Below are 16544 nucleotides of genomic sequence, written 5' to 3'. Positions count from 1 at the left end.
TTTTTATGTTTTTTAGAAGAAGTTTTTTATGCTCACCAGGGCTGCATTTATTTTATTAAACATATATTTTTTTAAAAAAACAGTAATATTGTGAATTTTGTGTAATTTATTTCTGTGATGCAAAGCTGAATTAGCAGCATCACTACTCCAGTCTTCAATGATCCTTCAGAAATCATTCTGATGATTTGCCGCTCACAAAACATTTATGATTATTATCAATGTTTAATTTTTAATTTTTTTTTGGATTCTTTGATGAATAGAAAGTTCAAAAGAACAGCATTTATTTTAAATAGAATCTATTTCACAGTTTTTTTTTAATAGTATACAGTAAATGCAGCCTTAGTGAGCAGAAGAGACTTCTTCTAAAAACATTACAAATCTTACTGATGAAAAACGGCAGTGTATTTCTAAACCAGATTGTTCCATCAAGTGAGTCCTGAACAAATCATTCTTTTCAGGCTTATTATAGTTTTGAATCTTTAATTGCTCCATTCTTCTGTTATTTTAGTTTATCTTCAGTTTGTTTCTTTTCAGTTTAGTCTTTTTTTTTTCCTTTTCCACTTTTTTTGTTTTCTGGCTTTTTCTGGAGTTTTGTTTTGTAGAAAGTGATTTTTTTTGTTTTGTAGAAAGTGAATTTCTTTCTTTACAGTGAATTTCGTTTTGTATAAATTGTATCTTAATTTTGATTATTTATTATTACACTTTTTAGCATGAGACTACTTTCAAAAACACAAAAATAGTTAAAAAAAATACTTGTCTTGTTTCTAGTCTAAATATTTAAACATTGTTAAAGATGCATTTACTAAATAAGTATAACATAATAATATATAACATATGTCCTGTTGCTCTCAGTCACACACCTGAATTAAGCTAATTTATTATGCAGGTCATAATGCGGGCTATTATGTTCTTTTGTCCTCTCAGGTGAAACTCATCATTATCCATTAGATATCACGCCTCCTCGCATACAGACTTTGTGAAGAAAAACATGTCTTACAAATTTTAAGTCAGTGTATTGTTTTATGTGAATGAGTAGGCTCAATGATTCTCACATCAGTTTGAAGCAAAAACTCTTGGTACCAACACCCATTATTCAAAAGTCTTGTGGACACAGATCTATTGTGTGTTTTGAGGCCTTAATTTTAAAACACATTTTTTTGTTTTCTCAAAAACCATGCATAAACATCAGAGGTGGACAAAGTACACAACTCTAGTACTTGAGTTAAAGTAAAAGTACTACTAGTCAAATATTACTCCATTACAAGTGAAAGTTCTAAAAACAGGTTTTTACTTAAGTAAAAGTACAGAAGTATTTGTTTTTAAAAGTACTTCAGTATCAAAAGTAAATTTCCCCTTTTTTATGTCAATGCATTATTTTATTATTGTTGCATTGTATAAATACACATTATGCCACCATGGTGGTTTAAGCCAGTCAGTGATGCTCCATCCGACATGCTAGCATACGACTACCTTAAACTAATTTAAATACTTGTATATAAAAGTTACAAAGCTCTTTACAAAACTGCTGTCACTTTAAGGCCAAATGCACGGATCCAATACACTGATACACATCCGATGTTCTCCCACTGTTTACTCTTCTCTTTCTCCCAGACGTTTATGTGGCGAGCAGCGAGGCCGAGGGACCGTGAGGGCGGGACAAGGCGGCGCTCATCAGGGAGGATGAGCGCCAGCTGCGAGCCGCAGCGATCTCGGCCCTTGCGGAGGAGTGAGGGAGTATAAAGGAGGAGCGACGACAGTGAGGGACGAGAGAGGACCAGGCCTCTCTCTGATGAGCGCCGCCTCGTCCCGCCCTCACGGTCCCTCTGCCTCGCTGTTCGCCACAGTTTACATTTGTGAAAATTTTATGAGACATGCATCAAGTATATGCCAACTAAACTAATCTTTAATCTTTTCGGAAAACTGAAACATACTTTTTAAGTATGGCCATGGGTGCACACACTGCGCAGAGGAACCGTCTTCATCCATTTTCCCAAAAAATGTTGGGAAACTTCACCTGACCCTATACAAGAGTGATTACTGATAGGCTGTTTGCAAAAAAAAAAAAAACTTTTAAAGAAGAAAAAAATCCTCGACTGAATTTCAAAGTTGCTACAGAAACGACTTTCGACTTTGAGGACCTTGATAGAAATGTAGTGGAGTAAAAAGTACGATATTTGTCTTTCAAATGTAGTGAAGTTAAAGTCAAAGTTTCCCGAAAAAATAATACTCAAGTAAAGTACAGATAAAAGTAAAGTGTACTTAAGTAAAGTACTCAAGTAAATGTACTTAGTTACTGTCCACCTCTGATAAACATTTTCTCTCAAAAATACAAGCATGTACATACATGTTGCTTACATATTATGGTAGCCCAGTTTGTGCTGAATACAGTGTAAGTACACTTTTGCCATTAATGTGTTTATTAGCAACTGAAAAATTCACAAATGTCAGAGCATGTCAAAACTTCTAAAGGGCCCCAAAACAGCTCAAACTCCTAGGGGTTAATCAAGGCAATTCTATGGCTGTTTTGTGTAACGGTGGGAGTTTCAGAGGAACGAGAATAGGATCCAGATGCAGCAAACATTTATTCAAACAAACATAATGAAAGTAAATCCAGGCAAAACTGATAAATCCAGACATGGTCAAGGAAGGCAAACAAAATTGACAGCATGCGTGCACACGTAGCATCCATAGAAGGAAAACACCAGACAAAGAACATGAGAAACACTGAGGTATATATACCCAAGGGGGTGATAGGCAAACAAGGCACCTGGGAACAATCGGGAACTAATCAACAAGAACTACAAAAGGACTACACAACATGGCAAACAAGACAAGGGGAACACAAGACAGGAATCATGTTTGTTTATACAGCATTTATATCACACTTACATTCATTAGTGGCTTGGGGTGTAATGATACATGTATTTGTACTGAAATTGTTCGGTGCAGGTCTTTCGGTTTGGTACGCCTGTGTACTGCATAAATATAGTGTTGTTTTAACCAATGCACATGCAGAACTTCTGGGAGGAACTTCTGGGAGGAACATAATTTCAAACTTTCCCCCTTGAGGGGACAATATCATTTATATCGATATACTTTGATGACACATCTGAAAAATAACGAAGGACACAGTGAGCTGCTGCCAGATAAGTGCCTGATCCAAGCTGTCTTAAACATGAGACGTGCTTTATATTGAGCGCATCAAACTAAATCATAATGGCTTGCCCTACTATCAGATGCAGGTGTTGTTTAATGCGTTTGAAATGTGTTTTGCTCAGCTTACAACTTACATCTTACGGTTGTTGACTTTTAAATGTAAATAAGTGGAGCGCGGGGCACAACCTAACGCGGGGTTAGTTGTAACACGCATGGTTTAAAACTTTCCACACATGCCAGGATGACGAAACTTAGTGTATTTACTAGTTGCCATATCAACATTATTTAGAGAAAAAAATTGCGCCAAAATTAAAAAAATCTTTGGAAGATATCACTGAACATTTATTTTACCTTAGCACTAGAAGGGTTTAAATCTCAGTTGCGAAGATGGGGTGCGTTGTAACACTGCGTTACAATGAGCCCCTATTAGAAATATGCCATTATATTCTATACTTTTATGAATTCTTTTGAGAAACCATGAAAAAACTGTGAATAATGACTGAGTCAATGTTCAGAAATTATTCATTATTATTATGTTTTTAACTATGCTAGCTGTAGCCTATTTAGCGATGTGTTGTCAAACTCAAAAATTTGATAAATTTTAATGATTAAAAAATGGCATTATTTTATTTAAAAAAGTGAATAATTGTATTTTATTGGCAAAATATATTAGGTTGTCTAGGATATTTTTTGAGTATATCAGATAACATTTTAAGCTGTCATTTGGTCATGTTACATCGTGCCCCTCACCTACAGGGCATGTTGTCACATTTCACTTCCATTCTTTTGGGGTAAATCAAGAAAAAAGTAGATACTGTATTAATGAAACAAAACCACATAATTGTAGTAGACATGTGGGAAATTAATGTGGGAAAAAATAAATACTCTGAACCCCAAGTGGATTTACACAAACTGAGAGAGTCAAAAAGCGTTAGGTTGTGCCCCGCTCTCCCCTATTTCCACAAACAGCAAATGACAGCAAATGAGTCTATATTTAACTTTGCAGACTTCAATGAACGAGTCTCGGCATGCTCATACGCGTCAAATAGATGGAGTGGATTAAAATGGGAGCGCAATGATTGTGACCGTATTCTAAAATATTCTGCCAAGATATTTTGCATCCAAATGATCTTCTCCCAACTACAAAAGCACCGGTTCCAGAATATATTGACTTTTTTATTTAAAGACAGACATAGTTTGTTCAGTAAGTGACTTATTTCGAGCATTATAGCAATTAAGCCATACGGATTAAATTTGTGAAGGTGTTCGTCCTTTTTGGAGCTTGAGTGTGTAATAAAGTCTTTATTATGAAAAAAATAAGAAAACTAAAGAAAAAAGAACTATGTAAGGTTTCATTAGATAATATTAACTAATAATGAACTGCACTGCTACAGCATTTACTAATACATTAATCAAATGTTGAATTTGTTAACATTAGTTAATGCACTGTGAAATAACAAGAACAATGAATGAACAGCAGATTTTTATTAACTAACATTAACTTAGATTAATAAATACTGTAACAAATCTGCTCATATTTAGTTCATGTTAGTTAATACTAATGTTAACAAATGAGACCTTATTGTAAAGTGTTACCTGTGTTTGTAACTACATGAAAATGAGTACATTTTATTTTTTCCCATTAATCCTCAGGGAGTTCATCCCATTTTGACAGACCACAATGAGTTAGCATGTTGCCTGAGGGGTTAGATGTGAGAAAGAGGGAGTGAAGGCCACAGCAGGGTCTGCCTGTGAAGGGATGCCAGACAAACCAACAATGAATATGGATCAAGCCCTCACACACACAAAGCAGTCTGAGACACCAATCCTGTTCAAATCCATTTATGCGGAGTCTGTCTAAATAGGACCTGAGAGCCAGCTTCTGCCTGCAGGGCCTCAGGGACAACCCGGGCCAGCGGAGTGGTCCCATCACCCCCTCCTTACCTGGGAAAACAAGTGACAGAACACAAGCAGAACAAGCCCACGAGGAACCAAACCCCACCGTGCGCAATTGACAAGCACTGGAATAGCTGCAGCTCTGTCTTTATTCACCAGCTAACACCTGCCAGCAGTTCACCTTAACACAGAACTAGGAGGCTGGAAACAGCTCTTAAAATCAGAAGTCGCACATCAGCTGTCAGCGTGAGGTGTGGATGAGGTCAGAGCGACAGAATCAGCCGACTCCGTTGCTATTGTTTGAGAATGTTTCTTTTTTTGGGGCTGCATCTGTCACAGGGCACGACCGAATTCGAAATGTTGTCTTCCGTTATTTGTAATATTTATAAAGAAAAATACCCCCATAGAGTATAAATTATGGAACAAGCATGAGAATAAGCCTCCCGTCTGATGGCAGAGCTGGTTCATTTTATAGACCCTCGGGTTCCTGATGTCAATCCGACCTCCTATTCCCAGGTGGCGGTCGTTCAGAGGCACGAGCCCTGCTTGAAATCACACATCTGTCCTCAGCATGCTGGCGGATCACTGCTTTTTGCCTCCATCTTTTACGCTGGCACGCTACGTCCGTCATCCATGCTAAACTTGCCGTGCGACAACAAAGCATATATTTGTCTCATAGGCATTATCTACAAATGCACATATTTTTTTTGTTTCGTGGACGCCCGGCTCGCTCTTCTGGCCCTGTTTGTGTGACAATACCTTCTGAAGAAACTCCTACATGTGCCTTGAAGTTTCCCCAGTCCCTGAATCACTGAATATTTTATAGCTAGTGTCGTTTTTTGCCTGTCAATCTGCCAGCTGTTCTCCTTTCTTTCTTTCGTTTTGTGTGTGTGTGTGTGTGTGTGTGTGGAGTGTGGTATCAGATCACCTTTTTCACGCTTCATAGGAATTCATTAGGCATTGTGTAAATTAAGGCGGCGACAGATTTAGAGGAGGAAAACAAGGACGTCTTCACCCCTCTTCGGCTATTTATCGTCTCTGCCCAATTCTCTCCATCCTTGAAAAGGCTGTTTTGGCATGTTCCTCCACATCTCAACTGCAATTAACTGTAGGTCATGTACTTGTACATTATCTCTATTTGCGTCTCAGGGTTGCTGTGCTGCTGTAAAAACAGGCCCAAATATAGAAACACATATAGGTTGTCATAGTGCACTGTGAACCTTTTTAAATCTTGTTTTGAATTTATTATGATCTCATTTTCACATTTCAGTAATTGCATAGTTTGTCCATACCGAATATGGGTGTTTCTTCAACTTTGGCCACATGTTCCTGGAGTAGATTTTAACTAAAATTTCTGTTTATTATATAAAGGTCACAATAAAACTGACTACCTTTTTTTATTTAATTTATTATTTTATTTTGCTACTCTGCAAATAACTTTTATATAAAGACTTTATTATTTTACACTTATCCCAAAGCCAGATTTTCAGGCTTAAAGGGATAGTTCACCCAAAAATGAATATTATCCCATGATTTACTCACCCTCAAGTCATCCTAGGTGTATATGACATTCTTCTTTCAGACGAATAAAATCTGAGTTATATTACAAAAGTCCAGGCTAATCCAAGCATTATTATAGCATTAATAGTTGCTCTGTTTTTGAAGTCCATAAAAAATGCATCTGTCCGTCAAATAACTGCTCCACATAGCTCTGGGGTGTTAATAAAGGCCTTCTGAAGCGAATCGATGCGTTTGTGTAAGAAAAATATCCATATTTAAAACTTTATAAAGTAAAGTTCCAGCCGATCGCCTTCCGTGGAAAAGGGTTGAAAGTGTCTTCTCGCAATTCAGAATGCTTACACAACTTATTTTTCTTACACAAACGCATCGATTCGCTTCAGAAGGTCTTTATTAACCTCCCAGAGCCGCGTGGAGCATGTTATTTGATGGACAGATGCATTTTTTATGGACTTCAAAAACAGAGCAACAATACTGTCATTATAAAGCTTGGATTAGCCAGGACTTTTGTAATATAACTCAGATTTTATTCGTCTGAAAGAATAATGTCATAAACACCTAGGATGACTTGAGGGTGAGTAAATCATGAGCTAATTTGATATATTTGGGTGAACTATCCCTTTAACATATGAATGGATTATAAAAATATGAATTGTTACATTTATCTAATTAATAATTACATTTAAAACCATAATAATCTAAGCAACAAGTGAAAAAAAACAACCATTTCAATATTTATAGTATGAAAATTATGTATATCTAAATAATGTGCTTTGTGTAGTAATATCAACATTTGTTGAAGTATATTATTTATTAACTACATTATAATAAAAATCATTATATTAATATTTTATAATTATATATTATATTTTACTATTATTATTATCATTATATATGCATTCATTATAGTAAATAAGGAATTACTGTTATTATAAGTCTGTTTTTTTAATGTAATATATTAGGATATTTATTTTATAATAATATATTAGGATATTTACCTTGATTTTTCTTTGTTTTCTTCACGCAACATGTATTTTTCACTGTTGTCTCTTTGGTAAAGAAGTAAACTAACTTTTTTTATAGAAACAACAAACAGCAAAAAAGTATGACATCATGACTAATAATGAAATTCATTACATCATTTAAGATGTGGTGGAAATGACAATGTGGTGGGGATTGTTGTGAAAAAAAAGTGTGCCATATAGGGCCAAAATTGCCCTTAGTTGAAGAAACATCCATGCATAAGCTTAATATTATTTACACAAGTAGGAAATGTTCCTAGATCCTGGAACAACATTCCTGTTTACCAGTCAGCGTTTTTTGATGCCATGACATTCCTTACTTGTGTGAATTACACTGTGCGTATACAGTATATCCATACTGTAAATTCACTGTTTTGGCCTCTTGTTTTTTGCCTTTGCTGCCGGACAGTGAACAAGAAGTACCGTGGATCACATGGTAAGATATCTCAGAAAACGAAGTTCAAACCCACACCAGTGGAGAACATTTGTTTTTATCTTGTTTTATCTTGTTTTTATCCACCAACTAAAATAAAAGTACAAGTCTGTGAAACCATTAGTGCCATCTTAACACAGCTCTGTTCTCGTATGAAATCTCTTCAATGGCGTTTACAGCTCTGTGGATAACAACAATCAGACTTGTGGTGTTCATGGAAAGTAATTGATTTACATGGGATATAATAATTTACAAGCAGTTTTAAGAATTCATAATGAATGTCAAGACTTGCAGATCGTGGTCAAATTTTTATAATATACACATCCCATATTCAACTTAAAGGGGTGGTTCACTCAAACATTTAAATTATGTCATAATTTAGACAGAATTGTAATATTTAGGTGAATTATTCCTTTAATGTGCCATTGTATGACAAAATCATTGCTACTGTAATAACACAAAGTATTACTTTGACTCAAACCCATGACTAGCTATTCAAACAACAGATTCAGCAGCCCAAGATACACAGACAATGAGATAATCTAACTAATATTCATAAAGTGAATATAATTTACATATAAAGGATGAAGTTGAAGAAACCAAAGCTCTTTAAAATAGAAACTGATGTCTGGCTCATTTGTCCAGTGGTGATCATGGGGTAAAAAGAAGGGAATTGGGCTGTTTACCACATCCCTGATGAATTTAGTCATATTATTGCCTCCCATGGCCACAGGTGAGGCAACTTATCCATTGAAGCAGAAGTAGGCAACCGGAGGATTCCCTGAAACACGCTTCATGCCTCACATATGATAACACTGCAGGATTTACACTCTTGCCACTCCAAAATCAAATATGAGTCTTCCAATAATATCTTAATGTAATGCAAAGAGTTGCCCCATCTGCAAATACAGAGGGAGGGAGGGAGGGAGGGAGGTCCATGTGCCCCACGCAATCTGTTTCAGTCTCGGCTGCAACACGAAAGCCCGCTGGAGACTTAGTTATAAAAAAACGCATTCCTATTTACAGTGCATTTGAGATTTAGCTTAAATTAGCATTACATCTGTGATTTGTGAGGATTCTAAGGAACTTTAAGGCATTTACCGATGTTTCCTTCTCATTGAAACATTTGGTTTAGTCCACATGGTCCATTATGTAGCATAGAGAAGTTTGTCTTTTCTGTCAGGAAATACTTCAACCCTGCAATATTATAATATTTGCTAGAATTGTAGCCCAAAGTACAAACATAAATCATAAAGCGAAATGCAATCTTTAGCAGTGACCTTTAATATTCTTTTTGTGAATATTAAAGGTCACTGACAATATTCAGATTAAAGCTCGGCCAATTTTTCAATTAAACTATTACATTTGGTTCCCTCCATTCTGAATATGTGCTTATGACCTCTGCACGCTCCTTGACATATTTAATAAGTCACATCAGATGCTATCTGTAATTGGAGCGCCCGTCCCTTTTAGGACTTCTACTGTATCGCATGAAGTTACTGACAAGTTCCAATTTTTGACTTCAGAAGCTCCTTCATGCATTTCGTCAAATTCGACATCAAAGGCTTGATTCTAGCATTCGACTTAGTTATTTAAATCCTCATTATCATAAGATTTCAATATTTTAGATATTCTCTAATTTTCCTCTGGAAAGAATGAAGCCGATTCGATAGGCAGTATTTAATTTTTCACTATTAGACGGAAGATGTACTTGGGTTATTTAAAAAATGTAAAAAGCATATGCAAGAATGATTTCGTATAACAGCCGGAGAAGGGGGTGGGGAGGAATCCCACCGTTTGGAGCGTGTTACAGGACCACTGCCAAAAGATTAATTATTCAAAACATTCTGTGTCAGGCAAGAATAAAACATAAAGAGCTGAACTCTGTCTTTTGTCTTTTTCTGAGTGGAATACCACAAAGTGAAATCTGTTGTTTTATATTATTAACTTCATATTGGGGTCATAACTGATCATTCATTTAAACTCAAATACATTTTAGATCCTTGCTGATAGAAAAAAAAAACTTCTTAAACCTGCCCAGTCAAACGGTTTGTTTTGATAGGCTTGGGGTTTGAGGAACTTTTGGACCATTCAAACCAGCTAAATCCACTTGGCCAGGCTCAAAGACCAGCAAACCACCTTAGGCTGGTTTAAACTGTTTTTTTTTTTTCTTTCCAGAAGGGATCGTTATTGTAGAGACAGATACAGATCTAAAGTTCTGTCTCTTTTTTTTAACCTTCTCGCCTGGTTAGATTCAGAGGCCCCGGCGGACCCTGTGGCTCCAGTGATTGTAATCCCACCCCGAAACACTACGGTGGTGGCCGGAGTCAGTGAGGCCACGCTGGAGTGTGTAGCTAATGCACGGTGAGTATGGCTATATGGACACGCACTGTTCCCAGCAGCAATACTCATTTACCTCTGATGGGTTCACAACCATCAATATTCAGACAGTCTTCATCATTTAACCTTCATTTCAAGGCCATTATTATAATAGTTGCTAATGTAACACTTACAGTGCATTGAACATGTTTTGATGATTTCAATGATTTTTTTCAGGATTCTTTAATATATAGAAAGTTCAAAAGCATTTTGATTTTGTAACATTATAAATGCCTTTACAGTAACTTTTGATCAGTTAAATGTGCACTTGCTGAATATAATATAATTAATTTCTTAAAAAAAAAAAAAAAAAAGATATACCATACCATACCATAAAAAATGGTCCTACTTTTGCTTTTACTAGTCACAATTTTGATAAAAACGTACATACTCCTAAGTAGTTAAGGTTTTTGCACTGTTTTGCACTCCACAGTCCGGTTGAGAAGCTCAATTTGGTGTGGCGAAGAAACGGCGTGGAAGTGGCCAGCGGTGTGGGCTCCTTCGGCCGACGCTTGACCATCATCAACCCAACCAGTGCCGATGTGGGCATGTACGTGTGTGAAGCCTCGCTTTTGGACAGCAGTGTGAAGCCGGCGGAGGCTAGAGCCTTCCTCACTATCACAGGTAAAGCACCTTGTCCAATAAAAGCTCCATTTCTTCTCTCCGATACAATGCTTTCACAGCTGTACGTCTGCAGAGAAAATCTTCCATCTTAATGGTTCCACTCAGTGGGGAGTGATGAACAGCAAAGCCCTCTGATAGGTATAGCACTACATTACTGCACATAAAACCTCAAATTACACACTGTATTAGCTGAGCTAAGTGCTTTTAGGAGAGCCTCAGGCATTACAGCTATCGGTCACAGCGCTCTATGAGAATATCACCAGGTAATACTACACATTAGGATCATCCTGAATACACACCACTGAAGTGCCATTAGACCGATTTCCAAGTCATTTGATTTACTTAAAAAACAGAAAATGCACATAATTTGTAGTCTTTTGTTGAAATAGCAGCGTGTAAGGAGACCAATGTTGGAGCTATCATATCTTTAGGACAGCTCAATGCATTATAAAAAAAGGATGCTGCATCTGCAAACATCTTTGTTTGTTACATAAATACAACGTTAAGTTAATAGAATAGATGGGTACCTTAAAGTAGGAACACGCCTAGTTAGTCTCATAGGCTCATTTTCCAACTCCCCTAAAGTTAAACAGTTGAGTTTTACCGTTTTCGAATCCATTCAGCCGATCGCCGGGTCTGGCGGTAGCAGTTTTAGCATAGCTTAGCATAGATCATTGAATCTGATTAGACCGTTAGCATCTCACTCAAAAAAAAATGACCAAAGAGTTTCAATATTTTTCCTCTTTAAAACTTGACTCTTCTGTAGTTACATAGTGTACTAAGACCGACGGAAAACGAAAAGTTGCGATTATCTAGGCCGATATGGCTAGGAACTATTCTCTCATTCCTGCGTAATAATCAAGGAACTTTGCTGCCGTGCCATGGGTGCAGCGGGCACAATGATATTACGCAGCGCCTGAAAATAGTCCCCAGCACGCTCTCTGTGCAAGCAGGCTGTCACATTGGTTATGTTGACGGAAGTAAGCCTATTTTCAGGTGCTGCATAATATCATCACTTTATTTTGATGCTGCACAACAGCTGACTATAAGTAACTTTACAACTACATGTCAACTTATTCTACTTATCTGAACCCTATAACACCTAACCCTAAACTAACAGTCTACTCACAGTCTACTACAGTCTACTAATACTTTAATGAGAGTTAGTTGACATGCAGTTGACAAGTTACTAGTATGACACGTTATTCACTCCACTGTCAGAAAAAAAGGTCATTTGGCAAATGACAGGAAAGGATGCATATTTACAAATGACATGAAGTTGACCAGACAAAACATGAAATATTTTGTGTTCATATTGTCTGCAATGAAATACAAGACAAAGTAAATTTAGAAATCGCTTCTTCTTCTTTTTTTTGCGTTTTCCATACTGTCCCAACTTTTTCTGATTTGGGGTTGTACATTGCTGTCACTGTCGGTACCCTAAGGTACAAAACCGAAAAGGTACTAATATGTACCTTTAAGGTACTAATACGCACTCTTAATATGTACCATTTAGGGGTGAGTAAGGTACAAAGATGTACCTTTTCACTTTTGTACCTTAGGGTACCGCCCCAGTGACAGCACTGTTTAAAGTGGACCATCAAAATAAAGTGTAACCGTAAGCCCTACTGTAGTGTACAGTATCACTTGTGAACCATGGATCATGCCAAAGATTAATTCATTGCCCAAATTTGTCTTCGCCTCTTAGCGAGAGACAGCAGCATACAACAAGATTCTCAATTTCTTAATTAGCTATTCCTAAATGATTTCGCTTTACATTATCCCTGATTAATGTAAGTGTCAGGCTTTGCATATATTTAACACATACTGAGTACAGGCAGTACTGCTTCTCTGTACAGTTATATAAGGAAACCCATTGAGCTAAACAGCATATTAAATATTTATGCCTTCTCTTCACTTCACATTGGTGTCCATTTGAGAGTCCAGCTGACAGGTGTTCTGAGCTCCATGTGAAGTCCAATACATATGTATAGACAGACGAATCCGTAACGGGAGGAATATATTACACTGGGCAAGACTGAGTGGATGTGAATTGATGAATGTGGGCTGTCAGTGTGGCGCTGCACATAAGTCAGGAGCTTAGCGACTGTTTGGGTGTCTGAATTATATTCAAGATCTCTAAGTATGCATTTATTCATCTTCTTATTTGTGTAAAAAATGCACTTCAGATTTTTGATGGTCTGCGAGTTTTTCTCAGGAAACACGCATCACAGTTATGTCTCTCAAGCGTAAATCTCTACAATAATGTCTCTCTTAAGCTGTACATTATAAGAGATTAATTTCTTGTAAAGCTATTAAAGAGATCTATGAAATAGCTCATAGAAAATAAATCAATGAATGTGCTTTCTCGCCCCGATTTTCATGATTAAAGCATCTAAATAACTGATTAAAGGAATGCTTTACCCAAAAATGAAAATTTTATTTACCTCCCTTTGTCACTCCAAATCAGTGTTATTTCATTTAGTTTTCAATGAATAACAACTTTGCACCACTCCCCTCGTCTGCAATTGGACAGACAAACCGATAGACCAGCCCCAAACTCATGCCATTGGTTGAGTCAGTGTTGCTGTTGTCAGGCTGATCAGGATGCTCACATAAAAAAGAACGAAGAGTCTTTATACTTTTTAGCGAAATCAAACTACAAATAGTTTACTTTAGCATTAAAAAAAAAATCATCACATTCAAATTTCTGTCTTTTCCTCACAAAAAGTTACACTGTCACAGAAAAAAAAAACCCTTGGGGGTACAACAGCTTGTTACTGGGGGAGAACTTTGTACCATATCTACGCCTAAAAATTAGGGCTTAAATGGTTAGTTCACCTGAAAAATTCTGTTATTAATTACGCACCCTCATGTTGTTCCAAATCTGTTAGACCTTCGTTCATCTTCGTAACACAAATGAAGATATTTTTGATGAAATCCGAGAGATTTCTGACCCCTCTATTGACCGCTATTTAATTAACACTTTCAAGTCCCAAAAAGGTAGGAATGACATCGGAATAAACTATTTTTATGGAGTGGAGAAAGAGGAGATATTTTGAAAACTTCTTTTACTAAATTGAATTTTTTTGTGCTTTTCATTAAACTCTCAGGCATAGACACCGTAATATATATATCCTCCTGGGACCCAGAAAAAGTTTTTTTAATTCAGTATTTTTGTCATTACATTGTTTAGAGCATAAGAAACAAATGGGGAAAAAAAACAGTTTTGGAAAATTATATTTTATTCATATGTTATGAATATGATATGTCCTCTGTAGTTGACACCAGGACTATACAAATAAAATGACATGAAATTGCAATGTATAGGCAAAAACAATGGGATTTTTTTATTCACCAATCAATTTTTAGGTTTCAGGATTTTTTTTAAACAAACTTTGTTTAAATATGATTCTGAACTATGTTATGAAAGATATAATGAAATGCATTGATAAACCATTTTACTTTATGAAATATGTGGGTAAAATGGTCATACTTGGATTTTCCCATCCAATACAATGTGTCTATACACTGCATCTAATTTGCATATTCATGTGTTTACATGTAATGAAAAAAGAAGTGCAATAATGGGAGTAATAATTGGCACCATTTGCATAATAATATCTAATATTTCATAGGAATATTGATATGTAATTTCTTTCCCTATTCACTTGTTATGTCTCCAAAATGCCTGATAAACATGATTTAAATCCTGGCGTCCACTACAGTGAACATTTATGAAATCAATGCCCTGTTTTGTAACAGAAAGTCATTTTGATTAGAAACCCCATAACATTTTCCTGAGATGTTGATTTATAACAAACAATTTGAAAATGAATCCGATTTAAATTATAATGAAAAAAAAATTCATATTTCCATAAGAGTGCTAAACATTAATGTCAGCCGTTTTTAAAGACAAAGAAGAAGTTGTTGTCCTGGTGAAACCTCCAAACATTTGGTATCTCTGCAAAGCCCCGAATGTGCTCTTTAACATGTGACATGTATGATGTCAGAGAAATTCCCTAAAATATAACGTCCACTACAGTGGACAAAAGTCTATTCATGGGTCCAAGGTACTATAATGATTCATATGTCACGATTCTGTTCTTTCAGTTTGTATTTTGATTCTCCCGGTGTTCCTTTGTTCAGTTTCCCGCCAATCCTTTGTTCCTATGGTTACCCTCGTTAGTTAATTTGTCCCAGCTGTGTCTGGTTAAATATCTTGTTTCTGTTCACTACTTAAGTTTCACCCTTACCTTCAGTCTTTGGCCCTGTCCCAAATGGCACACTTCATATGCACTTTTGGTCTTGTGGACTTGCAATGGCTGCCGCGGTTTCGCTGGTTTCAAAACACACCACGCTGGATATAACCTGCCATTCATTTCCATAATACTTTAATGTTGGTGGAATTTCCTCTGAAAAACTCCTGAGATCCAAAATCTAATGTCAGCGACTTACCTATGACGGCTGAGTAGGATGCGTCAATGTCACATTTGGATAGGCTGTACTATTTGAATTCAATTAAAATATTAAACAGAACAATAAAATAACATTATTAACTGGTTAATGGTAGTTTCCAATAAGCGTTTCTGTTCTGAACTATTACACTTGGTTTCGTTTTTGTTTTCTGTATGTTCCTGTTAAAATTTAGTTTGTTTCTGGTTCCTTGAACCGGTTCGGAGCCCTGCAAAAAGTATATATTAGTAAATTTAGAGTAGTAATGCGTATCCTTAAGCTACTTCTATGAAAAAATTACAATGTTGTCCCTTAGCTGTTGACAAGCTGTTGTACCACTAAGGGTACATTATTAGCAAGTTTTCTAAGAGTGATATGAATTTAGAAGACTTGGAAGAAGTATGGACTACACGTGTAAAAGTACAGCGTGAACATTCTGTCTAATATCTCCTATCGTTTTCTACAGAAGATTTGTAACAATATGGAGGTGAATAAATAATGACTGAATGGTATTTTATGGTTGAACCGTTCCTTTAAAACAAAACATTCATATAGACCTTTTTACAATATAATGTGAACATAATAAATAGCAGATTTTCCTCATTACAGACTCATAACAGATGTTCGATAAGCATGAAATCTATAATGTAAGACTGCAGCATTGTGAAGTTTCAGTGGCCATCTGTGCCTCTGCTGGAAGTCCAAACATTACAGTAGAGGACATTAGGTGAGTGAAGTGAATGAAACATGCCCACCAGTGCTCTCAGACTTAATGCGACCCTTCCACATGTCTGACTGCCGAAGACACGGGACTACATTAAGCACAGAAGCCAAGCATTTCAATCTTGACAATGTTTATGAATTCATTACTTTTGCTCCAGTAAGCATTCAGTTGCCGCAGAAAAGGGAATACGTTTGTCCCACGCCCATAAACAAAAATACAATTTTTTAAGAAAATACATTGAATTCCACTGACTGAATCCCTTGATTATTTCTGAAGCCGTTTATGAATTTCAATACCTCAAAAACGTCATTCTTTTGTATTCGGTTTAGAAATGTCA

General features: G+C 36.3%; 1 protein-coding gene across 9 annotated transcripts in view; it reads left to right on the top strand.

Annotated features, from left to right (window-relative positions):
- The window catches only part of sdk1a (sidekick cell adhesion molecule 1a), a 405563-nt gene that overhangs the window by 269654 nt on the left and 119365 nt on the right, over positions 1-16544 (top strand). For 8 of the 9 annotated variants that reach the window (XM_079824232.1, XM_079824230.1, XM_079824228.1 and 5 more), the window contains exons 6-7: positions 10278-10389; positions 10838-11028. In XM_079824232.1, coding sequence (XP_079680358.1) covers positions 10278-10389; positions 10838-11028 — 303 coding nt within the window. The remainder of the gene's footprint in view (positions 1-10277; positions 10390-10837; positions 11029-16544) is intronic. The other variant, XM_079824233.1, reaches the window with a different exon arrangement.

The sequence above is a fragment of the Gobio gobio genome (assembly GCF_949357685.1).
Source record: "Gobio gobio genome assembly, chromosome: 1".
NCBI classification, from domain to species: domain Eukaryota; kingdom Metazoa; phylum Chordata; class Actinopteri; order Cypriniformes; family Gobionidae; genus Gobio; species Gobio gobio.
Note: the sequence above shows the minus strand (reverse complement) of the source record. Positions and strands in the feature narration are given on the sequence as shown.